The 26,393-nt window shown below is 33.0% G+C and overlaps 2 protein-coding genes across 8 annotated transcripts in view; one reads left to right on the top strand and one right to left on the bottom strand.

Annotated features, from left to right (window-relative positions):
- Positions 1-26,393, bottom strand: part of LOC118181010 (putative phospholipid-transporting ATPase IM) — a 487,240-nt gene that overhangs the window by 130,267 nt on the left and 330,580 nt on the right. The gene's annotated exons all lie outside the window — the stretch shown is intronic.
- The window catches only part of LOC146996185 (uncharacterized), a 228,893-nt gene continuing 214,151 nt past the window's right edge, over positions 11,652-26,393 (top strand). For both annotated transcript variants that reach the window (XM_085820210.1, XM_085820209.1), the window contains exon 1: positions 11,652-17,567. In XM_085820210.1, coding sequence (XP_085676336.1) covers positions 12,078-15,713 — 3,636 coding nt within the window. In that variant the 5' untranslated portion in view covers positions 11,652-12,077 and the 3' untranslated portion in view covers positions 15,714-17,567. The remainder of the gene's footprint in view (positions 17,568-26,393) is intronic.

The following is a 26,393-nucleotide window of genomic DNA, read 5'->3' as shown; positions in this document are numbered from 1 at the left end:
CCAAAAAAAGCATGTCTGCGATGTTATCGTCATGCGATGATTTGTATATATTTTATTTTTTACCACGATATTTTCGACGACGATGTTTTCAAACTGCGAAGTTTTTGAACCGCTTTATTTTCGACGACGATGTTTTGTACCACGATGTTTTAGAACTGCGATGTTTTCTTTTTGCGATGTTTTCTCCCACGATGTTTTGTAGCACGACGTTTTCGTCCGCGATGTTTTTGCCGCGATGTTTTCGGCTGTAACCGAGCACGGCACCGCAACCGTGAAGTTTAATCGTAGCGCATGTGGTTAAAGCCAGTCATTGATGTTGCTACCTTTCTGCTTCTTGCTAGGGTTAGCAATCACACCTTCCCGTCCGTCGTCTTAGCCTCTAATGCTACTCAAACATACTAAACACTTTCTTGGTATCTTCAATATAAAGCAATTCAAATAATTCTAACATTCAAATAAACATTTAAATAACGCTTTTTTTCTGATTTTTCAAATAAAATTCGATGGTTATAAAGATGCACTCGTTTTAGACCAATGGCAGGCACTACAGAACGATATTTTGGAAATTAACTCTCACACCTTGTGCAACATTTAAATACATTTCTTTGTTATAATTGTACAAAACAGTTATAAACTTCTAAGTTCCTAAGAAGTTAACAATTTTGAGGATCTGTTTTATTAAATTTAATTGTTTTTAAACTCTTATCAAGTTTGAAAGTGAATTCGATTGCGATTCATTCTACCTAACATTTTCGTGTGTAATAAAAATTATATTTCATAAAATGAAGCTACAAATGAGAAGACATACGAATGTGTGACATATTTACTATTCATTTTAAGAGGAATGACTACAAATCTGATGGTTATAACAAGGATAAATGAAAACCGTTATCGATCTATGATTAAGTAACTTTCTATGGCTATTTAAAACGTCAACTAATAAGCAAATTTTAACTGTCTTATTAGTGTTAAAGATGTGAAAATTAGCAGAACAGGTTTATATTTTAGATAACACCGAGATCCACGTTATTAGTGTTCGAAACATAAATTACACTTGTATCATTTTGCTTTTATTCCTTAATTTCATTTTCCTTAAAACACAAACTCAGTTTTAAGAACTGCAGCATTTCAGAATTACGTGATCAGGAAATACATGCATGACCATCTAAAATAACAAGGAAAACATTTAAAAGACATTTCAGAATAAATTACGAAGGCAGGAGGAAATGCGAAATATCGAAAGAGGACAAAGAAGGATAAAAAATCAAAGGATAACACGAGAACGTTGCCAGACAAATGTTCATTTATTATGTTTGCATGCTTTCCTATAAATAAATTTCATTTACTTAATTAACCACGCAGAAAAGAATAATTTAATTTACCGACTGCTGCTAATGGATTTCGTTTCCCCGTTTGCCAAGGCATTTCAAAATGAAATCATTCAAACTCAAATTAAACGTATTACAATGATTAGAAGGAAAAGCGTTTAACAATTTCTAATTAATCTAGGACTTGAAAGTGGCTCTACCCTGTTAATAACCGGTATTTTATATAATTCAATAAGATAGAATATGTATTAAGTACGAAGTATTCGATCCCATATTGTTATTATATTAAATACGTGGTTTAACATCAAAATGCGATTGATGGACAAGATCGTAAGTAACACAGGGAAAAATTAATAAAGTTAATTCAATTTTATTTTAAACTAACCAATTATTACAATTTGAATCTGTATTTTAACTTCTCCTTTCTGTTTCCTCACCAGAATACAGATGAGATAGGGTTAAACTGAGGGTATGCGAGTTTTAAGAGAGACGAGAGCTTCTGGCCTCGCGTGCACGCTACGTCTTAGTAGTTCTTGCCAGCTCGGATAATTGCAATTATTCGATTTTGCATTATTTCGCTGCTGACATTTTGATTTTGACGCTCCAGTAGATTTACCGAGTCTGCTTAAAGTTAGTTGTGCAGTCTCTGACTACTGTTCGAAGTTTAACTTGAATTCATTTGTTCTTTTAGTTGCATCACAACCAGCTGTGGCTGAAGTCTGTTTAAATAAAAAGGTTATTTAAACCTTCTCACAACATTTTTGTTGCTTCAAATAAAGCTATAATTCGCTTTACGTCTGTTGGGGTTATTGGATTAAATACTCGTTCCAGATCAAGTAAAACCCCACAGTATGTCAACACTATTGTCCCGTTTGCCATGATTGAAATTTTAAAAATGTGAAGAGACAACGAATTTCAGTTCAACACTGAACGGAGAAAAAAAAGTGTAAAATAGCTTTAAGCTTACAAAGTGAATATGTTTAATTTTACATTTTCAAAATTAGGAAGCACGGAAATATAATTCACAGGGAATCAAAATACAAAATAACTTTATCATTAAATAACATTTAAAATTTTTTCATCATATGTCTGTTGAAACCTGTCTTGCATGAAGACAATATAGCTGCTAGTCTAGACTTTTAACAAAAAGCTTAACGAACAAGTTAATTGAAAAGAAATGAAACATAACTTTTTAATGCTATTAAGCCCTTAAAAAAACATCACCACAAGTGCTTCTGATGGACATGATAGCGACTGCGAAAAATAATTTGTTCATATGGAAAATTCTCAAGTTAGTTTGTTGTCCGTTTAGAATAAATAGCAAATACACGGGAATGCAAATAATGATTTCTGAACTTTACTCTCAGTGCATTTGCGATTAATTTTTCTCTGCTTACATGACTTTGCACAAACAGAGTTCTACGGTTGTTATGCAAGATGTCATAATTTCAGTTTAATTTTTATGCTGCTATCCCTTGAAACATCATTAATTAACTGCTTTCGGTCAAACGCGCATATTACGTTCATATAAGCAAGCAGTTATAAAACCAAATCCATTTTCAAATTCAACGTCACATACACTCACCCTTTAGTTGATTTTAGGTCACACGACACGGGCCGCCTCAATGGATTCTAAAGGATTGGAGCCGGAGACGTTTTATAATACATTATCGGTTTTACCTCTGTGACGGAACGGTAATTACTACCAGAGATCAATTACGATAAATTACAATTCCACGTTAAGGTTTTCCAACTCTCGATTAAGAACTCGATTTCAACTTGTTTTCAAAGGTGTAGTGTATTTTTGTCAATTCATCGAATAACGCAGTTTGGAATAGACTTTGCTGAAACTTCACTGGAATCTGGCAACTAAATCGAGAACTCTAATTTAGAGAAACAATCTACAACAACGAGAAAAACAACATGATGTCCAAACGAACGCACAAATAACGATTAAAAAATACTAATAATATATATGTGGGGATATGCTTCTTTTTACAAGTAATAATGGCAACGCGCTCACCAGCAAGATCATGTGACCATTTTCGGCAGACGAGACGCTAGAGGGAATGATGATGAAGTTTGGAAAAGGAAACGAACTCTGAATTCTTCTTAGGATGCGATTCCGCTTAATATGATGTTATTCCGTTTTTATGATGCCGCCATGGACAGATCTTTTTTTCTTCTTATTTTTTTTAATGCGTCATCTTACGGTTAAATATGTTCACGTGTTATGCAATGTGTATACACACTGCATATCATTTCGAACGCATATCCCAAATGAATGCTGATATAAAATACTTCTCTACCTTTCAATAATTAAGATTCCTTTTAGTGTAGAGAACGTTCTACTATGCAGTAATGAGACCCCTCTTTAATATAAACAGTAATAGTCTGGGTTGCAATGTTCAAACCAACAAAAAGCGTCCAAGTTATTCAAAGCAAATTCAATATCAAGTATTCCACAGACTGTTCGAAACTGGATTCGCATACATTTACAGGGTACAGCACATCGATAGTAAAATATTCATACATGTGTCTAGATTTTGTAAGGACTACGAAAGCCATGCAGTTGCGCTCATTAATACCATAGGTAAGTATTATTCTTTTAATTGCCCAAATTATCAAAATACAAGGTATAACCGGTTTTGTCGTTAGCGATAATGTCTGGCATATCCATCCGATTTATTTACAGTCTCAGTTAAGTGATTAGATAATAATTTGCAAATGAAACAACAACTGTAGATTTTAATCTAAAGTCTGCACGTTAGGATCATTAAAATTTCTTCTGCTATTCTTGGAATTTAGGCACAGAGTTGTTACGATCTAATTCTCATACCATTCGAAGAAATTCGGAAATCCCAAGATCAAGATTCAGACATAAGGATCAATTAAAGAAGATTAAGTAAATAAAATCGTTATTGCTATTAATTGGCAATTTTATTCCATTTTATTTGTTTGCAAGGTGGTATTTGACTTTATAAGAGTACCATAACACTTTTCAGTCTGATTTATTTTTTCTTTTCCATTTTAAATATAGTCAAATATTTATAATACATGTCTCTGAAGTTCGGGATTCCACAAGTAATGGCTGTCTAATACCGGGATTCCCAAAGTGGTCGATAATCGGTTTCCTAGGGGTCGACATAAACGAAAACTGATTTTGGGGGGCGACGAGGTCTAAAAATCGACTCCTATTAAATTAAAAACTTTCAAGATAAGTAGGTACTGTATTGTTTATGTTGTGTTACGTGTACTAAGAATACTTAATATTTTTGTAGGAAACAGCATTGTTGTAGTAATGTAAAGTCTCAAGTTCGTACAAGATGAAGAACTCGGCAAGTCTGTGTGGACAAGTTTGTGCAAGATAATGAGTTCGAGCGTATGTCTTTCAGGCGCGTTTTGACTTGCTCTCTATTTGACGCTTACGCGATTTAACACGAACGAACTCATGATCAAGTCCAAACATGTTCCTGATATTTTACTATTTAACAAGCTTGCACTTAGGTTGAAAGTTCATTTGCGTTTTGAAATACGTTGGAGCTTGAACGATAATAACTCATATAAGTACTCATGTATTTCAAGATATTAAAAGTTATTACATAGCTAATTAAGTGAAGTAAAGTGACCGATTACTGAGAGTTTTATGATGGCGGACACGAAAAAAAAAATGCAGACAATACAGTTTGGACTACTTGAAGTTCGGATTTATTGCATCTCCATCAAATCAACACTTGCCGATGTGTCTCATATGTGAAAAAAGTATTTAGTAATGATGCCATGAAGCCTTCAAAAATGGATGACCACTTATCAAGAGTACATGCTGACAAAAAAAAGTAAGCCCTTGTCATTTTTTCAAGCACTTAAAGAAAAACTAGACAAAAGGCCATCCATAAGATCGACGTTTGCGTCATCATCTATTAAAGACGATGATGGTTTACGAGCGTCCTATGATATACCTTTACTAACAGCGAAGTCGGGGAAACCCCACACAATTGGAGAGCAGCTTATCTTACCAGCCATTTCGGAGGTCCTTAACAATGTATTGCACAAACCCGCACATGATATTTTAAAGAGAATACCTTTGAGCAATAACACCATTCAGAGACGCATAGACGAAATGGGACGTGATGTTGAAAACATTTTATGCAAGTTCTTACAGACGAACAGATTCTCTCTCCAGTTGGACGAGTCTACATTATCCGGCAATGAAGCTCTGTTGTTAGGATATGTTCGATTTATCAAAGATGAAAATATGTGCCAAGAACTGCTTTTTGCTACATATTTAGAGACTGATACCAGAGGAGAATCGACTTTTCAGGCCGTGGAAAATTTTTTTACTGACAAAGCTATTCCATGGAAGAACATTGTTTCTGTTGCGACTGATGGTGCACCGTCTATGGTTGGTCGTCATCGTGGTTTTATAGCTCGCTTAAAGCGACAACTGCCTAATGTACTGGACATTCACTGCGTGATTCACAGGCAGCATTTAGTAGCAAAAAAGCTGAGTCCTAGATTGCATAAGTCTTTACAATATGTAATAAATGCTATCAACAAGATTCGAAGCAATTCTTTGAACTCTCAGTTATTTGCTCAGCTAATGTGAGGAAAACGACGAAGTCTTTACTCGATTACTTCTGCACACTGAAGTTCGCTGGCTATCAAGAGGCTCTTGCTTAGAAAGATTTTCAGCCATTTTTGAATCTGTGTTGGAGTTTTTACAAGAAAATATCCGCATTTGAAAGAAAATCTGAACAATTGTAAAACGGATATTTATTACTTGACTGATAACTTTGGAATGTTCAACAAAGTTAATTTGCAACTGCAGGGTGACGATCTTAACTTGATTAAAACAAAATCAATAATATCGGCCTTCGTGGGTAAACTAATCCTTTATAAACAAAATTTAGGCAGAAAAGAGTATTCGCAGTTTCCGCATTTGTCAAAATTACCAGAAATGCTTCAAGATGATGACATTTTATTATATGTCACTCACTTGAACGCATTACACAAGGATTTTACGGAGAGGTTTGAGGATCTTTTAAATTTACAAATTCCTTAATGGATAATAAATCCGTATAATACCACAGCCATAGAAGAAGCCAATGTGATAATGCAAGAAAAGTTGATTACCATCAGCACAGACGAAGAGCTTAAGCAGAAGTTCAGCCAAGGCTATCAGAAGTTCTGGTTGCAACGCAACATTGAAGCACAATATCCTACATTGTGGAATATTGCTGAAAAATACCTTATCGCTTTTCCATCATCATACCTAATTGAAAAAAGCTTCAGTGTGGTAACAAACATTTTGACGAAACAAAGAAACCGTTTGAAAATCAACCAAAGTGGAGATTTTAAGGCTGCAACTCACCAATATTGAACCGGATGTAGCTAGATTGGTAGATAGTCACCAGGTTCATCCATCACACTGAATGTTTTATTTTCTCTTTCCGAATTAATACTTTTTTAAATATAATTTCCTACCTACTTAAGATTCTTTAAGTACTTAATATGTAATAATCATTATAAATTAAACTTGTTATTTACTGAATTGTATGTCTTTTTATTTTGTTAAATTTTGATGAGAAAATGAAGTCAACTTTACTCATTTAACCAAGTGCAAAGTTTTCCAATTGGTACACTGCTCAAAAAAAAAAAAAAAAAAAAAAAAAAACAGTCCTATATCTCCCGATCTACTGGGCCCATTGACAAAATTCAAATTGCATTCTTCATGTCTCGAAAGCGCGACTTAGGATATATATTAGATTTATATATAGCACTATTCTAACATAGGTATTTTGACACAAAATCGGACTTTTTCTGAAATAACATACCATTTTTTTTTTTTTTACATATTTCGATTCTACGACTCAAATTACGCCTAAATATGAAATTTTGTAAAATTTGGAGCGAAATTTACGAAGAAATTCTTAAATTTATGTTGGCACGTTTTGTCAGTTTGCGCCAAGAATACTTCACTTGGCGAACTTCTTAATATATGGCAACCTAGTTTCCTTTCCCGTGAGAGGAAAAAAAGGTCACCATCGTTCCTTTTTTCCATATAATATTCTTTATATTATATTTTTAATTACAACTTATTATTTTAAGTAATTTTTTCTTTTTCGAATTTCATTTTAATTGTTTAAGTTGCACTTTTTTTTTTTTTTTTTTTGAATAACTGTTTTAAAAATTTCTATTTACCCATTCGAACTGCGTAAATAAAGGTGCAGCGTTTATTCTTTTTCAAATAGTTTTCTTTATATATATTTTTCGTCATAGTTATTATTTTAGGTAATTTTTAAATTTTTACACTTTTATTTTAATTGTTTGTGTTGCATTGTCTCTTCAGATAATTGTTTTAAAAATTTTCTATTTATTCCTTCGAACTGAGCATTTTAAATATATTTATTAATATCAATTTTCCAGAATTTGATTTTATTTATTTGAACTGGGTTTTTTTCGGAAGAATACTTTGTAACCCAGACTACGATGCGTTTGAAAACTGTATACTATATTAAAAGAGAAAATACAGTAAAGCACAGTTTTACACGCCTTTCAATGTTCCGTTCAGAAAAGATATATATAAATAAGAGAGATGTATAACCGACATTTTAACTTAGGATGACTTGCATACACTGCTTTAAACAGTTTACACAATTTTATCCTACTTTTGGTTTCTTAAAATGTTATTCGTATTTTAGTCAAATATTTTATTTTTGAAATCGCAAGAATCAAATATCATAAGATTGAAAAGTTTTAAATTAAAAAAATACAAATTCTAAATTTTACGAAAAAATTTATTTTTCTTCTCTTTTTCTTTAAGCATTCTGAAAGTATATTAAAAATTATCCAACTTTTCGAAACATTTTGGTATTTCTGACAATCATTTTAAATAAAGTTATCGCCTTCCATTTCATAAAGGCCCACAAACGGCCGAGCGGTAAAGACGCTGATCACTGGTAGTTCGGTCCACGAACGGGCTGTTTGCATGGGTGTTTTCGTGGTTTTTCCGATGTGTAACGTGTATACGAGTCAGTTTCCCGTAGAAAGTCCTCTACGAAGGCATCCCTCCCTTTAGGCAGATAGCCCTCGTGTGCTTTGCCATAATTAAATAATCCAATCCAATCCTTAATTAAATATAATTGATTTGTAACTTCTACTAGAACTGACGTTAAGAATTGAAGTGCAAATAAATAATATCGTGTGCAATCTTGATTAATATAAAATTAAAAATATTTGCGCAGAAAATTATTTGCATTCAGACAGAAAGTTTTTTGAAATATTTGCAATTACTTTATAAGAAGGATTTATTAATAACCGTAATAATTACTTATTATATTACTGATGATTAGGAATCAGTTCTTGACAATTACATTCTAAATTAGAATTTTAAGAATTATTAGAATTTTAAATTAGAATAATGAAAATACGCTACGCACCAAAATACATTTTAGGATAAAAAATGAGTTGATTTTTTGTTTTAAAACATCTTGAATTCATTTAATAAACATCGTATCCTCGTTGTTAATTCAATTCAGTATGTTGGGTGTCGTTTATATAATTATTCTTACTTGTCCACGGAATCTGCTGACTTTTCCAGCGATTAAGTAGCTGCAGATCATTTCTACATAACCACTGAACTTCCATTAATTCAGTCTATAGAGGGTTGTATGTTTATATCATAATTTGACTTTTATAAAAATGATTATTCTAAATCTTATGTTTCTATAAAAATATACTGTGCTTTAAAAATATGGATGATAGTACCAGCCGCTCTTTCAGCCACTTCAAAAGCATCAGTTTGTTTAGAAATAAATTTTGCAGTTAATGTCATAAAATTCAAATAAACATCAAACGAAAATTCTCAGTTTTAGATAATTCGATTTAAACGAAGTAAAGTAGCAGACGATAAAACGCCGAAGGTAAAAATTTACTCTTATTTAAGTCACATAATTAATTCTCCGTAAAATTTTACTTGAAATTTAAGGTTAAAAATAGCTGTGACAATACAGTGTAACAAAAATCCATAGACCACATTTGGCGTTATTATCGCTCAAAAAAAAGGTGCCAAATTTCAAAACGCGAAATTATGTAAATTCGTGTATATCTTAGAAAATTTTGAATAAAAAAGTCTAATTTTTTGCAGATATGCTTAAAAATACACCTACTTTAAGATGATGGTAAAAATTTTATAGGTTATAATTCAAAATGTTTTTCGAAAAATTTCTAAAAATTATTTAAAAATAGAAATTTAAAAAATAAAACACAAAAAATGGGTAAATTTTATTTGGAGTGAACCTAAATTTCGAAAAGTGAGAGAAAAAATAAAAAAAGTTTAATAAAAAAAGAGATATAAATAAATATTTGCCAAATTCAATTAACATTGAGGAGCTAAAATTTTGAGAGCTAATATTTTAAAAACTACTCATACGATTTTTACAAAACTTGGTATTCTGGCATAATTTGAGTCGTAGAATCGAAATATGTAAAAAAATTCGTATGTTATTTCAGAAAAAGTCCGATTTTGTGTCAAAATACCTATGTTAGAATAAGGATATATATTAGATTTATATATAGCACAAGTCGCGCTTTCGAGACACGAAGAACGCAATTTGAATTTCGTGAATCGCCCCAGTAGAACGGGAGATATAGCACTGTCCCCCCCCCTTTTTTTTTTTTTTTGAGCAGTGTACCTTAGTACCTAGGTATTTTGTATCAACAGTAAAAAACTAAAGATAGGTCCCCTTATTCATAATAGTCTGTTAACTTAAAGCATTGCTAATTCTCTCTCTATCTTCTTCTATTGACCTAAGTCAGAATGAAAAATAACACTCTGTAGCAGCTGTTTTAAGTTAGCGGACCATTATGAATAAGGGGGTTGATCTTAAAAGTAGGTAATTTGGACATGGGGGGTCTGAGGTAGCAGTTCATTTTGGAAAAGGGGTCACTTGTCCAAAATAGTTTGGGGATCTCTGGTCTAATAAAACGCAGTTAGAGCAAAGGGCTTACATAAAAGCAAAAACAAATGTAAAATCATATATTCATTATTCAAACCAAAAAAAATTTTAATAACCAATAATACAGCGATACTATATTTTTTTTCTGAAGAATATACTAAACTTCTCCATTTTTACTCCCTTGTATGAAGTAAAAGTACTGTAATCACGAAAAATTCCGAGTACCATATTCCAACGAAAATGCCCATTTTAACCACTATCGAATGCACTTTAACGATGTTTTTGCGTGACATCTGTACGTAAGAACATAATAAAGGACTCTTTACCCCAAACTAATTATAAAAATGATTTAAAATTGATTCAGAAGAGTTTTTTTCGTGGCATCTGTGCGTACGTATGTACCGACGTATGTATGTAGGCATCTCGCATAACTCAAAAACGAGTAGCCTCAGAACATTGAAATTTTGTATTTAGGGCTGCTATAACATGTAAGATTGCATCTCCCTTTTTGGTTGCAATCGGCCGCACCAAAAGTACATAAATGTACATCTATCAAAAGTACATCTATATATACCCACTCTGTTACTCGGCTCTGTGAGCTGTTTTTTATTCTTATATGTTGGTAACTTGTACGTTTTTTGCTTTAAAAATGATTGAATTATGTTGTTCTTATCTTCCGGTTATTTTTATGGCTTTAGTTAACCCGCATGTTACAGTTGTAGAATTATCAACAATTTAAAAGTTGTTAAGTGCGGCTAAGCCTAATTTTTTTTACCATAGCAGCCATATTTGTTTGCATTTGAAACTTAGCAGAATAGTGCATTTGTTGCCAATCTAGAGAAACTAAGCTTCGCAACAATAAAATAACGACTTTTTTTATTGCGAATTAAATCATGCTAAATCCATTCTGGAATTGTTGTTCAAGTTATTAAATTATCCCATATATTGACTCAATAGCGTCCGCAATAAATTAAGTCAGTTTCTACGCCTTCAGTGTCTTTTTACCGAGAGAAGCTCAAAGTAAACTTTCAGTTTTGTGCACCGAAAATCTGTCTTTCTGCCCAATTTTAATTAATTTAAACTCTAATTTTAATTGTAGAAATTGTTTTTTTAACGGTTTTTAACTCTCTTTGGTGTTTTAGGTTTTTCTTTACAATTTTTAATGAAGATGTTTTGAGTTTTTATGTATTTTCCCTCGCCGCGAAGTGAGAATTGATTTGATTGCATAAGAAATATATCTGTTGTGAAACTGATTAGCTGTATCTAACAAATATTAAAAACAAATCTCTTCATTTTGATGTACGAGACACAGATGGCGTTGGCTGTCATTGAAGTAGGAAGAAAAAAGGGTTTTCCCCTTTCGACCTCGTGACGTGAACTGATTAAGTGTGTAATAACTTTCGGGGCCAGAAAAATTTCCCGACAATTGTTAAAAAATGTATATATTTTGTAGTATAGAGAGAATATAATTAAATAAATCAACATATTAGAGTTTTTATTACAGATTCAACATCACACTACCCAGGTAAGTGAGCAAGTTTTGTCTTTAGTTTTTCTGGATTGCTCGGTATCTGGGATGAGTGAAGGAAGTATTTTTATTTTAATGATATTTAATGATAAGACTATGTTTTAGTAATAACAAAAAGTGGCGTCCCGTGACAGGACTCTTAAGAAATAAACTTAAAAAAAAAATTTAATGGTTATAGATAGTTTTTGATGTATTAAAGTATAATTAAGTTTAAATTCGAAACTATTTTTTGTAAAGCAGTTTGTTTTATTTTGAAAGTTAACTATGGAAGCTTTAAAGGCTCTGAAACTTAAACGGGCAGGTTTACGCACTTCTTTTGCAAAAACTGCTAATATTTTAAAAACGGAATTAGTAAAAGAAGATTTTTCTGTAGATTTAGTACGAGATAAACTTACTAAACTACAAAATGTATATTCAGATATAAAAAATGTAGATGATAAAATTCTTGATTTGTTAGCTGAAGACGGGAAAACTTTAGAGGATGATGTTACTAAAGAAATCGAAAGTCGCGAGGTGTATTCTGATGATTTCATAACACTAACTCGGCAAATTAATGAAAAATTGCAATTTTCAGATGAAATCAATTTAGAAACAAGACCAAATGATGGTGCTGGTATTTGTTGTAGTAAGATTAAACAGTATAGACTTCCAAAAATCGAACTTAAGACGTTTGATGGGGAATTGATAAATTGGTTACCGTTTTGGTCGCAGTTTGAGAAAATTCACACTGACCCTGATTTATACGAAAGTGACAAATTTTCCTATTTGATTCAGTGTATGAAGCCCGGATCACGTGCTAAAGAATTCATTGAAAGCTATCCGGTGACTTCGGAAAATTATGATAAAGCTGTTTTAGCTTTGAAGGAACGTTTTGGAAAACCTGAATTATTAGTAGAAGTGTATGTTAGGGAACTAATTAAATTAATTGTTTCTAATGTGAAGGCAGATCAAAAGGATAAATTACCTCTTGATAAACTGTATGATAAAATTGAAGCTCAGTTGAGAGCCTTAGAGTCTTTAGGTCTTAAATCGAGCGAAAACACATCGTGGTTATTTCCGATGGTGGAATCGTGTCTCACAGAGGATGTTTTAAAGGCGTGGCAAAGGAGTTCGCTCTTTAACCAGCCTGAAGGAACTGATCTTTCTCGCCTTACCAACTTAATGAAATTTTTAAAGTCTGAAGTGGAGGGTGAGGAGAGATTAAAATTGGCGCGTAATGGACTCGATGGTGTTAGTCGTAAAGAAGGATATCATGATAAAGTAAAGAGGGAAACAAAAGGTAAATTTAAGAAACAGGGAAATGTTCCCACTGCCACAGGTTTTCTTACAACCAGAGAACATGCATGTATTTTTTGTGGTAAAATGCATGATAGTAAAAATTGTTACGATGCGCGTTCATTATCTCTTAATGAAAGGATTTCTAATGTTAAGGAGAAAAAATGCTGTTTAAAATGCTTGGAACCAAATCATATGGCAAAGTTCTGTAAACAGTTTGTTAGGTGTTTTGCTTGTGGTAAATCACACTCAGTTATTTTGTGTCCGGACATTAATAATGAAACTGAACTTCCTACAGAAAAATCAGAAATAGACAACATACATACGGCTACAGCCAGGCAAACTTGTACCGCTGACGTAGCTTTAATGACTTTACGCGTAAGAGTAGCTGGTGTCAAAAAGCATAAAGATGTTAGAGTACTCTTAGATTGTGGTTCCCAGAAATCGTATATTTTGAAGTCATTAGCCACTGAATTGGGGTTACCAACTATTTCCAAAGAAAATGTTGCTCTTACTTTATTTGAAGGTGCCAGAACAGAGGCAAAGATGCATAACAAATATTTGGTAAAATTGTGTTCAGCCAGTGCGCGTAAGTATTCAGATCTAGAATTTGAATTTTTAGATCAAGACATAATATGTGGGGATATACCTCGGGTACCCAAGGGTCCAATATTGAAAGAATTAAAACGAAACAACATTTGGTTGTCGGATCTGGGAGCAGATTGTCCAAAAATAGAAATGCTCATCGGTAGTGATATTTATGGAAAAATTCTCACGGGATCAGTAAAACAATTAAAAGGAGGACTAACAGCAGTTTGTACAAAACTTGGTTGGACAGTTTGTGGTGTATCGGAGGAATTTGTTAATCACAAAGATAAAGATGCTTCCATTTTGTGTGCAAGTTTAGTGGGTCACGACTTTAAAATCTCCGATCTTTGGAGTTTAGAAACGATCGGAATATTAGATGCTCACCAGAATTCAACTAACGCTGCTGAGGAAGAAATTGCCCACGAACAATTTTTAAACTCTCTTTCCAGAAACGAAGATGGTCGTTATTGTGTCGGATTACCTTGGTTAGTATATAACGCAGAATTGCCATTAAATCGTCATGTAGCAGAAAAAAGCTTGTTCAGTGTCACCCGAAAACTCAAGTCTTTACATAAATATGAAGAATATGATAGAATTTTTAATGAATGGATGGAGGAGGGTGTAATTGAAATAGTACCAGACAATGAACAGAATTATAAAGGGCACTACTTACCGCATCACCCAGTATTTAAACCAGACAGTGTCTCAACTAAGATAAGACCTGTTTTTGACGCATCATGTAAAGTTAATAGATCGCCCTCCCTTAATGATTACTTAGTAAAAGGACCAAATTTAATAGAAGAAATCCCTTCAATTTTGTTAAGATTTAGAGAAAAATGCATTGGCGTAACATCTGATATCCGGCGTGCATTTTTACAGATTGAATTACGGAAAGAAGATAGGGACTTTTTAAGATTTTTATGGTGGGAGAAAGATAATGTACTGAAGGTTTTCCGCCATACGAGGGTAGTTTTTGGAGTAAAGTCTAGCCCTTTTCTATTAGGAGCGGTTATTTCAGTTCATTTGGCACAAGTACCAAAGGAACAAAGTTCTATGGCTCAGAAATTAAATAAATCCTTTTATATTGATAATTGTGTGACTTCTGTTGATAACGAAAAGGAGCTTGTGAATTTTGTGAAATCTTCTACTGAAATATTATCTGAAGCAAAAATGGACTTACGTATGTGGACCTATGGCCCAGTAGAAAAAGATGTGGAACTAACCCAAAGTACTTTGTGCACTGAGTCCACAATGGAGAATTCTGTACCAGTTTTAGGAATTATGTGGGACAGAATAGAAGATAACCTTTATATTGAAATTAAGACTGTATTGGTTTCGGATAATTTGTCTAAAAGAGAGGTTTTGTCAGTAACGCAGACAATGTTTGATCCTTTGGGTTTCTTGACACCTGTTTTATTGCCTGCAAAGTTACTGCTACAGGAAATTTGGGCGATAAAAGCAGACTGGGATACTCCATTACCAGATAGTATCAAAAGTAAATTTTCGAGGTGGTATAATAAATTACAAATTTTGAATAAGTTGAGAATACCGCGACGTATAGGTTTTGGAGATAGAAGTTCCTGGACACTTCATGTATTTTGTGATGCTAGCCAGCATGCTTATGCCACGGTAATATTTTTGAGATGCGAAACTAAAGAAGAAACATTAGTCAGTTTTGTAATGGCTAAGTCAAGAGTCGCACCCTTAAAAGAACTTACTATTCCCCGTCTAGAACTTATGGCCTGTCTTTTGGGCGTGCGTCTTTCCAAATATGTGACAGAAGCTCTTACATTGGATGACATCCCGAAATATTTTTGGACCGATTCCACCACGGCCATATCTTGGATTCAAAGAAATGATGCGTGGGGGACTTTTGTGGGCAATCGCGTGAAGGAAATTTGCGCTTTCACTAAAGCAAATCAGTGGTCATATGTACAGGGTCATTATAACCCAGCTGATTTACCTTCTCGTGGTTGTTCCTCTTCAGTTTTTCGAATTAAATTGGTGGAGAGGGCCTGTTTGGCTCAAAGACCCTAGAGATAGCTGGCCAAAATTAGAGGTTAAGCCAAATGAAACTTTAGTTTTTTCAGAGCGCAGGAAAGGCATAAATTTAAATGTAAATCTTAGTATAACTACAAAAGCGGATAAAGTTAAGTGGTGTGAGAAGTTCTCTAAATTTTCAAAAATGTTAAGAGTTTTAGGTTGGATAAAGAGATTTATCAAAAATTGTCAAAAGAAAATTGTAAATAAAGAGCCTTTTCTGTCTGCTTCCGAGATAAAGGAATCTAAAATTATACTTCTTTCACTTGTTCAGGGGGAGAGTTTTCCAGAGACTGGAGACTCCATCAATGGTCTTTTGACCGTACGAGATCAAAGTGGCTTAAGAAGAGTAAAAACAAAAATCACCGAACGAGATGATTCTTATGCATTCCGGTACCCGATTTTATTACCTTCTAAGCATTATATTGTTGACTGTTTAATTAGAGATTACCATTTAAAGAATTCTCATGCCGGCGTACAAGCATTAACTGTTATAATTAGAGAAGAATTCTGGATCATTGGTGCAAGACGCCGAATTAGATCGGTGGTGAAACAGTGCGTCCGTTGTAAACGATTTTCAGCAAAACCTCCAACTACTGCACCCATTCAATTACCATTAGACAGAGTTCGAGATGCGTTCGCATTTGAAGTTACCGGCATAGATTTATGTGGCCCTCTGATTCTCAGAAATAAAAGCAAAACCTGGGTAGTACTGTTTACGTGTGCTGTATATAGATGTGTACATTTGGAACTAGTGACATCCGTAAGTACCGAATGCTTCATTCAAGCGTTTCGTCGGTTCATAGCCAGAAGAGGTCGGCCATCTACAGTTTATTCAGACAACGGCACAAATTTCGTCGGTAGATCTGCATTGCTGAAAAAGGTTGACTGGTAAAGCTAATTGCTCAGGAAACTTTGCATCCCATCACTTGGAAGTTCATTCCGCCCACTGCTGCTTGGTGGGGCGGATGGTGGGAGCGTCTAATCCGCACAGCCAAGAATTTGATTGTGAGAGTCTTAGGACAAGCTGCAGTCAATTACGAAGAGTTACTCACCGTCATCTGTGATGTGGAAGCCGTAATAAACTGTCGACCACTAACTTATGTGTCAAATGACTCTGAGGATCTTCTACCATTAACGCCTTCCATGTTCTTACAGGACATTAAGGTTTCAGGTACAGCAGATTTGGATGCTTTAGATCGAAATAAACTCTTGGCTCGTCAGCGTTTCTGCCAGGAACTTCGAGAAAAATTTCGTAGCCGTTTCCGCAAGGAGTACCTTGGACAGTTAGTACAAAAGCATGGACAGACGGACTGTGAATTAAAAGTTGGAGACATCGTGCTAATAGGTTGTGAGAACCTTAAAAGAGTGAACTGGCCAATTGCTCGTTTCCAAGAACTTTGTACAAGCAGAGATGGACGTGTAAGAGTTGTAAAAGTGAAAACTAGAAATGGCATACTGATTCGTCCTGTACGTAAACTGTACCCTTTAGAAGTGTGTTCCTGTACTAGGGATACCATTATTTGATTTTTGATTTTCCTTCTAAAAATCAAAAAGGTGGGAGTGTTGTGAAACTGATTAGCTGTATCTAACAAATATTAAAAACAAATCTCTTCATTTTGATGTACGAGACACAGATGGCGTTGGCTGTCATTGAAGTAGGAAGAAAAAAAGGGTTTTCCCCTTTCGACCTCGTGACGTGAACTGATTAAGTGTGTAATAACTTTCGGGGCCAGAAAAATTTCCCGACAATTGTTAAAAAATGTATATATTTTGTAGTATAGAGAGAATATAATTAAATAAATCAACATATTAGAGTTTTTATTACAGATTCAACATCACACTACCCAGGTAAGTGAGCAAGTTTTGTCTTTAGTTTTTCTGGATTGCTCGGTATCTGGGATGAGTGAAGGAAGTATTTTTATTTTAATGATATTTAATGATAAGACTATGTTTTAGTAATAACAATATCTCCTAACAGAATTCGAGAAAATAAATTTAAATGAAATGCAGGAAAAAAATGCGTATAATTTAATATTCCGTACAAGGAAGTCATGTGATGTACACATCAGATTTTTTTATTTATCAACAGTAGCATAATTTTACTTTTCTAGCTCTTATCCATATACCTAGAAAATATGCCACTCTTTTTTATCGCTAAATATAATGCAGTAAATAATGAAACGATAGCTTAAAATGCATAAACAGTAGCTGTGTTGCTTTGCTTTATTCATTATTCTATAAATTCGGCTTTAAATATACATTCAAAATTCTACGATTACTCTTAAGTTTATTTGGAAGGTAGAGAACTAGTTTCAGCATCATTATCATCTGTGGACCATTCTAAAGTTATATTATTTAATATTACTCTAAAATTATTATATTATTTAATATTACATATTGAACTTATTTAATTTTACAAAATAATTATAGCACAAGTTGGTTATTTAATACTTATTGTATTATTTCTTTGACACTCTTCCCGCCCCCCGGGAAAAAAAACTAACACGAACGAGAATTTCCTCCCATTATAATGAATCGAGAAGTAACTGTATTTGTAAAATATTTGCTACAAGAACATAACATAAAACCGTTACAAAGAGCACACATTACAGATGGTGTGGATTTACATATCCTTGTGCCATAGTGGCTCCAAATTTACTGTACAATTTTCATTTTATATTTACAGCCATGCCTGACAAAGTTCAAAATATATAAAGGAATGTGAGCAAAGTCCCTTGACTAATTCAATTTGTTACTTTAAAATGAGGAGAGAATATTACACAGTTTATTTGCCTGTTACATATGTATATTAGTGCGCCTATAACTTTAACGGCAATAAGAATAAAAAGAGGGGGCAGCAGTTTCTTTTCAAAGAAAAACGTGAAATACTTCTAAAAGGAGGAGGAGGGGGGGAAAGCAAGAATATTCATACTAATGCCCTTTTAAACCACAGCAAGAGATGAGGGCAGTAAACTGAAGGGCTGTATAAAGGATAGGCGGTTTCTGGAAATGCAAGCTAAAAACATGTCTCTCAATAAATACTAGCTTACTCTTCTGTGAGCGTGCGCGAAACTCTAGTGCTAAAGTGACTCTTAAATACTCTTGCAGAATGACAGTAATAACGATATTCACAGCTGAGCAGTATATTAGCAAACTTAGCATGAATCAATCTGAAATGAAGCATGCTATTACACGAAAACTAACATAAATACTAGAAACATGAGAAAACGTTATGAATGAGAGTCAAAAATGCATTTTACTGTTAAATGAAATTGTTTACCTTACTAAACATTTTCCCCCTATCACTTTCGGGAACAAATGTTATTTTCTCGACTAAATTCATTTAGGATCAACAACAGTTGGATAGTCACCAACAGTTGGATCGTCAGCTGTTCAATCATCAATTCAAAATAATATGCTATTGTTTATCAAAAACAGTTCTATTTTTTAAAGTTATCAAATAAAAAAAATGTTCAACAAATATTAAAAAAAGAAAATTTTAACATCATAATAAATAATAATAATGTACTCGAAGAGACAAACAACGAATTTATCTCTTCCAGGTACTCATGCTTGAATAAACTCAGTCCTAAATCCATTATACTTCGGTTGGACAATTTCAAAACAAACTAAATTTTAATCGAGAAAAAAATAGAAATTAAAAACATTCTAAACATTTATACACAGTTATTTTTTATACATAAATAATCCTCCCTATATATAAACAATTTTTTTTTAATTTTATTTTATTAATGCTTGTCCACGGACTTATAAAGGACAACTTGGACAACGACAACTTTGTTGAAATGGTTGCTCTAGAATTTATAGTTAAACAACTATAAAAAAACTATTTGTTGAAACCTCTTTACAAGCATTATGAAAAGCTGATCCCAACTTTGAGCGCCTTACAATTTACGAACGGTGTTGGTGTATTTAATTATGGCAAATCACACAAGGGCTATCTGCCTAAGGGGAGGAATGCCTTCGTGGAGGACTTTCTAAGGGAAACTGGCTCGTATACACATTACACATGGGGAAACCACGAAAACGCCCATGCAGCCAGCCCGTTCGCGGGATTCGAACCTCGAACGGAACTACCAGTGTTCAGCGACTTTACCGCTCGGCCGTTGGTGGGCACAATTTACAAACGATAAACTATCCAATTAGTCCTTTAAAGAAGCGAATGAAGAAGGAGGGAAAATGCGCAGACATCAAAATAGGAATTTTACAGAATAAAAAATTCATTACGAGAGACATTCATTTTAAAAAATTATTTCTGATAAAGCTATTTGAATTCACTAACAGTGTTTTACTTATTGTAAACTAACAGTGTTTCTTATTATAAACTAACAGTGTTTTTTACTTATTATAAACTAACAGTGTTTTAGTTATTGTACTTTTCTTGGGCCCAATTTAAATTTGCTTTATGTATATTTAAGATTCTTCTTTAATACGGTTCGAAATAATCCGGAATAATGGTGGAAGAGATTACCCGGACTGTGCGAAATCGCATGAGAGTTAATAGCCTAAAAAGGAAATTGCCTTAATTTCGTAAGTGAAATTGGCTGGCTCTTACGTAATTCATAGCAAGAACATGAAAACTCTATATTCTCAGGCCTTTTATTTGAAGGTAACTCCAAAAGGACAAGCACGCATTTACAGAAGTCTAAGCCATGCCGATAATATGGCGAATACCACATTTGCCTTAAGTAAAAAATAAGAGAAAGTGCAACATTCAAAATGACATGGATGCAGTTCCAAGAGTTGCCAGAGGTATTAAAATGGCTGTAGTGAGGAATGTAGTGATATCGCAAAATGTTAAACAGTCAAGGCAAAAAAAAAAAAAAAAAAAAAAAAAGTTTATTTCCAGTTTTTTCAAATTAATTAATTGTTTAAATGCCTACGTTCTCAAACGGGAACATCTGTTAAAAAATTAAACATGTTTCGAGTTTACGCAATAACTAATTTATTGTTCCGATTTTTAAATAATTTGTTTTAGCTAAAAAGTAATTATTTATTTCAAATAAACTTTTTTTTCTTTTTTTCAAAACTCTTGATACGGTTACAATTTAACAATTCGAAAAAAAAAATTACTTGCTAATTACTTAAGAATATTCTAAGGATTATATTTTTTATGCGAAGTACGGATAAATTCATTTATGACCATAAGAGAGATGATAGATGGGAGTTGTTCTGAAGTGAGAAAATTACAGATTATTTTGTACAGTTGTACTTTTCTTCTTATCCGTGGCACATTTTAAAATTGTTGCCACTTATTTTTTTTATTAAATATTAACCTTTTTGAATTTTTACAAACACTAAGAGCAATACTTTTTTTTAACGTATTGCCGCATGATAAAGAACCTCAAATTGACGAAAAGTATTCGGGAACATCGCAGTACCTTTCCAAGACATTTTGTTAAACCGCAATCTAATTTATTCACGGCTTGTTGTTGTCCAAGTGTTGTGGCGCATGACACGGGCCGTGATGCGCAATAGCAATTCATTGGAACGTGAAGTGGTGTATTTAATTATGGCAAAGCACACTAGGGCTATCTGCCTAAGGGGAAGGATGCCTTCGTGGAGGACTTTCTAAGGGAAACTGGCTCGTATACACGTTACACATGGGGAAAACACCCATGCAGCCAGCCCGTTCGCGGGATTCGAACCTCGGACCGAACTACCAGTGTTCAGCGACTTTACCGCTCGGCCGCTGGTTGGCCCATTGGAACGTGGAAAAGGATGTGTACTGACAGCGTAATATTCCAAATTAAATGCAGTTTTTCCAATACGGTGCTCTACACTGTCTCTTCATTTGTTTCGTTAGTATAAGATGTTATTTTCCTAAAGCAAGTCTATGAAAAAGTCAAAGATCATAAATTTTTCAAGCCGAGTAGATTGAAAATTACTGCTTTATTCAAAGTAATAAATATTTATGTATATTACTTATAATCAAAGTGTTAATGGGCAGAAAGAACACAGTCTGAAATGCCATCCTGAAGGCAAACAATCATTATACTAACAGTACATATTCTGGCGAATACAGAACATTGCAAATGAAAAAAAAAAAAAAAAATCTGAAAGTTTTCGAAATTTTAACGATCGCCTAAAAGGGTTTGTTAAAGTTCTTTTTATGCTCTTGTTGAGCTCGCAGTCTACTTAGCCTGCTGTTGCACTCACTACTGCTAGCCCATTTGTTTTGCCTTTTTAGCTTCATTATTAAGCCCCATTCTGTTCACACTTAAGCCACATACAATTCAACAACAAATAAAACTTTTATTTAACTTAATAAAATTTAGAGTTCCCGATGCAGTGTTAAGAGTTGGCATATATTTACATTTTTTTCACTTTTTTCTCAGTTCATCATTTCAGTGTTCAGTTTTCTTAGTTAAGATGGCTAGTAATTTTTTTGTGTCTTTTTATTATTAATGTTTTGTGGGTTAACTTTGTTTATTATGTATCACTATCTTCGCACTTACTTATTACCTCGCACTTACCCACTTATTATAAAATTTAATTCAACAGCAAAATCACCAGATATTTAAAAACAGAATATCTTTACAGTTTTTGCTAGATAGTCTTGCGCGCTGGAGATAAAAAATACTTTATTCTGTACAGTGATGCCATTGTTCGCTTTCAAATCTGAATTTGTTAATAAAAATTCATTAAAATTTTACAAAATATGAAACAGATTATAAAATATATTCGAAATTCAAAATCTGAATATCGTTGATTCAAAATTTGATATCGTCGTTTTTTCACATTGCGAAAAGCATACATTCGTATAGATTCTTCATTACTTACTTTCTTAAAAAATAATACAGGGCGATAATATTGGGTGGCAACAATTAGAAAATGGATACGCGCATTTATAGAGATTCAACGCAAAATTCCGCTTCAGACTAGCCTACTTGGGCTACCGCTCTTTTTTCTGGACTAAAAAGTTTCTCTTTTTTTCAGCTATTGGCAAGTCAACAAAATATACTTCAACCTTTTTCTGATGTGTCTAAAAATAACGGGAAAGGCTGCTTTGATATACTTTTATTTCTTGCAGCATCGCCAAGATATTTTATATAAATGATGATCCATAGAATATTATTTAATGAACTAATTTAGTAATCCTTGCTGTGTAAAAAATTTAAAGTCATTAAAAGCCTGAATAAAGAGGTGATAGACTACTGCTATTTTAAAGCAAATAAAGATAAAAATTCATGAAACATTCAATAAATTTCTTCATTGTCCTCTTGCCGTTAATGAATCAACAGATATATATATTTATTCAGAAAAATTGTACAAATAAAAATAATTATTAAGAAATAAATACACTACTAACGAAACATAACCAGTAAAACTTAAAAGCGAAACTGTAAATAAATAAATAAATAAAAGAAAACTCAAACATTAACTCCAGGAAACATTCAACGTCTCATTTAATCCGAAAATAATTATTTCATCAGCAAAATTTATCTCTGGAACAAAGAAGAGCCATTAAAAAAGAAAGATTGCATTTGATTTTTAAAAAAGAGAGAGAAAGTTAAACTATAGTAAAGAAATAAATCGCTTTTTTGAAAATATCGATTTCTCATAAGAAGACGCAGGGAATCGATTAATAACAAAAGACATCGATATTCTTTATCGGTGTCTGCAGGGAAAAAATTAACATAAAAACTACATAAATGAAGAAATTAAGTGCGGAGGCACGAAGCAGAATTTGCAATGGTTATTTTTGAGTCGAAAAAGGAAAAAATCGATTATGAGTATCTTTAAAATGTTTAAACACTTCTCCAATGTTCTGGATGTTATTCAAGATATACACGCATGCAGCTAGGATAAAATCAAAATGAGTTGGAAGTGATTTTATCCAAATTATATTGGACATCTGATTCCTTTTATTTATCTGAGAAATGAGAAATATTTAATCTAACGAAAGAAATAAATATTTTCTTAGCCATAATTTTTACTGCTTTAAAATAGCTGTCAATTTCTACATTATTACGTGACGCATGTTTTCCAAAAATTGCTTTCTTTCTCCCCCCCCCCTTTTCTAAACCACTGAATAAATAAAATTTCCAGTTAAATCTACAGGAATTCTCTTCCTCCTTTCTTTCTCATTGAGATCTTGAAAGATTTTACTTCAGCAGCAAGCGAAGTACATTTAAAAAGCCTTAAGTGTGTAGCTTGTCTCAGCAAGAGCCATGTGATTATCACTTTTGAAACAATTTTTTAGTCATTTTAATATTTAACAGAGATACGTAAAGAATTATATATAGTTTAATACAAAACTTAAAATCGTCAATAAATATTTTTTTTTCCTTTTAAATACCCAAACAAAGGGGGGAAAAGGACCCCAAATTCTATTGCAAATATTCTAATTTGTAAAATATTCAAAAGTGAGAAAAATAAGACACTATAGTTAAATAACCTAAGGAATTCAGAGAAGAACCATTTTTTGAAAAATAAAAATTTAAATTTAAGTATTTTTGAATAATAAACTATATAAAATACAACGCTACTAATAAAATTAATTAATTATACTAATTTGACATTTACAACGACTTCGCTTGCCACAAACAACATTTATATCTCAATGCTTGATCAAAACCTGGTTGCATCATCATGTCATGGTATCTATGACACTCAGCCAACAAGACTTTTAATCGAAAGAGAACATTTAGATGAAACGCATACATCAAGTCAAAAAGATGCATCTATGTATCAGTAAAATTTGTTGATATTTATCCGACAACTATTCAATCTTTCTAAGAATTATGTAATTGCTCGACTTCTCCATAAGTTATAACTTTAAGTCACTTACCAATTAAATCCGTTATTCATTCTATTCTTAAGGATTTCATCTCTGATTTTAATTCTTGGAGTTTTTAGCATATCATATCAGTGTGGTTCGACACATCAACCAAATTGAAGAAGCACTGAAATTTCTCATGAATTATATGAAAAATGAGAAATAAACAAATTTTTGATAACTAATCACAAATGGTCATTTAATCATAATTTTGACTTTGGATTTGCAGATATTATCTGCCAGGCTTCTCCATAAAAAAAATTGCATTTCTTTGAATCCTTTCACCTTTTAAAAAAATCTTTTCTTCTGTTAAAGATGTCTAGCTCTTCTCATTGTTTTCAAAATCCTAATACCTTAGTTTCTTCAAGTTTCATTACTAATTTTTTCGAGAGATCATGCTTCGTTTTTTTTTCGCTTTGCTTCACCTATTGCTTTCCATACAAAATGGTTTCACTCTTTTCCCAGTGCTGAAATTTTCTTTCCTCCCACCTGAAATAGAGAGACTTATGTCTGATTGTTCTCCAAGCTGATTTTAAAATCGATGCTAACCTAAGGTTGCTTTTCTGTCTAATTTTAAAATCTATAATAGAATTAAATAAAGAAAAAAAAATGAGGTACTTTTCCAAACCTTGTTGTGCACCCTGGAAACGGCCTTTAGTCGGATAAATATAGATAGATTTTAACAGAATATTGTTGCATGATGTTTTTGTTTAAATGTACGCGTTACCAGACAAACATGCTATAGCTAAATGAATGTATCGGTTAAGTGTCCGCGATCATATAGTAACGATCTCACACTCGAAGCAAAATAGAACATTTACCCAAAAGAATATGAATACGAGCCTCATTTTAATTCTTTGATGCGATCTTCGATTACAGCTCCATCTATCGGCAAACTTCGTCAAAAAGTGTAACTCTAAGAGTTAACATGAACTTACTCTTTTTCTGACATTCTGATGAAAAAAATAGCAATAAAATAAGTTGCAAAACATCCTCGTCTTCCATTTAATAATAAATCTTTATTCAAAGGATAATCTGCGAAGAGAAAGAATAAGTAAGCAATGTGTAAGCGATCGCGCATATTTTTAATGGTACACAATGGCCTGATATGGCTTTCCACGATTTATTTTTTTGTCAATGATACGTTCTAAAAATTAATTACCAGATTTAAGAATTATCAGCAAACTTTCGTATTCTACTTTTTCCTGTCTTCTATTTATTTACTGCAAATCTAAAAAAGCGAGAACTTATTTCTCGTCTTTTTAGTTGTGCAAATGCAAATACCAGAACAAGAGAGAGAATGAAAATGCTGTAAACAAAAAAATCTGGCAGGCTGCCAGTACAGAGAAGCTAAAAGAATCCCCCCCCCCACACACACAACTCCAAAAGATAATACTAGTAGTAATAACAAAATAATGGTAATTCAAATTACGTTGATCGAGGCGATCAGACTAGCTGCATAGTCGTTTTCGTGGTATTCTCTATATGTAACGTGAATACCAGCCAGTTTTCCTTAGATGATGCTTCACGAAGGCGTCACTTCGGCTTAGGCAGTTAGCCCCAGTGTGCTTTGCCATAACATATCGAAATAGTTCCCTCGTCCCCCCCCAAAGTTAACTTTGTAATATTTAAATTAATCATAGTTGCAATCTTCGGACACATGGGCCACTTAACTGTGGCAGTTCCTGTAGTAACAATGAAATAATAAATGATGTGAATAATAGGATAATGAATATCTTCGACAAAGAGTATCACTTGTTAATGAATAAATGCATTAAAAAAATTTGTGAAAATACTTATCTACGCATAATGTCAAATCCAGATGAAATTACCAGTTCAATCATTTAATTGCCGACTGAATAAAATTTTAT

This window comes from Stegodyphus dumicola, chromosome 7 (genome assembly GCF_044657685.1).
Source record: "Stegodyphus dumicola isolate Sdum_Otavi_A_Nest chromosome 7, ASM4465768v1".
Classification (NCBI taxonomy): domain Eukaryota; kingdom Metazoa; phylum Arthropoda; class Arachnida; order Araneae; family Eresidae; genus Stegodyphus; species Stegodyphus dumicola.
This window is presented reverse-complemented; position numbering and strand designations above follow the sequence as displayed.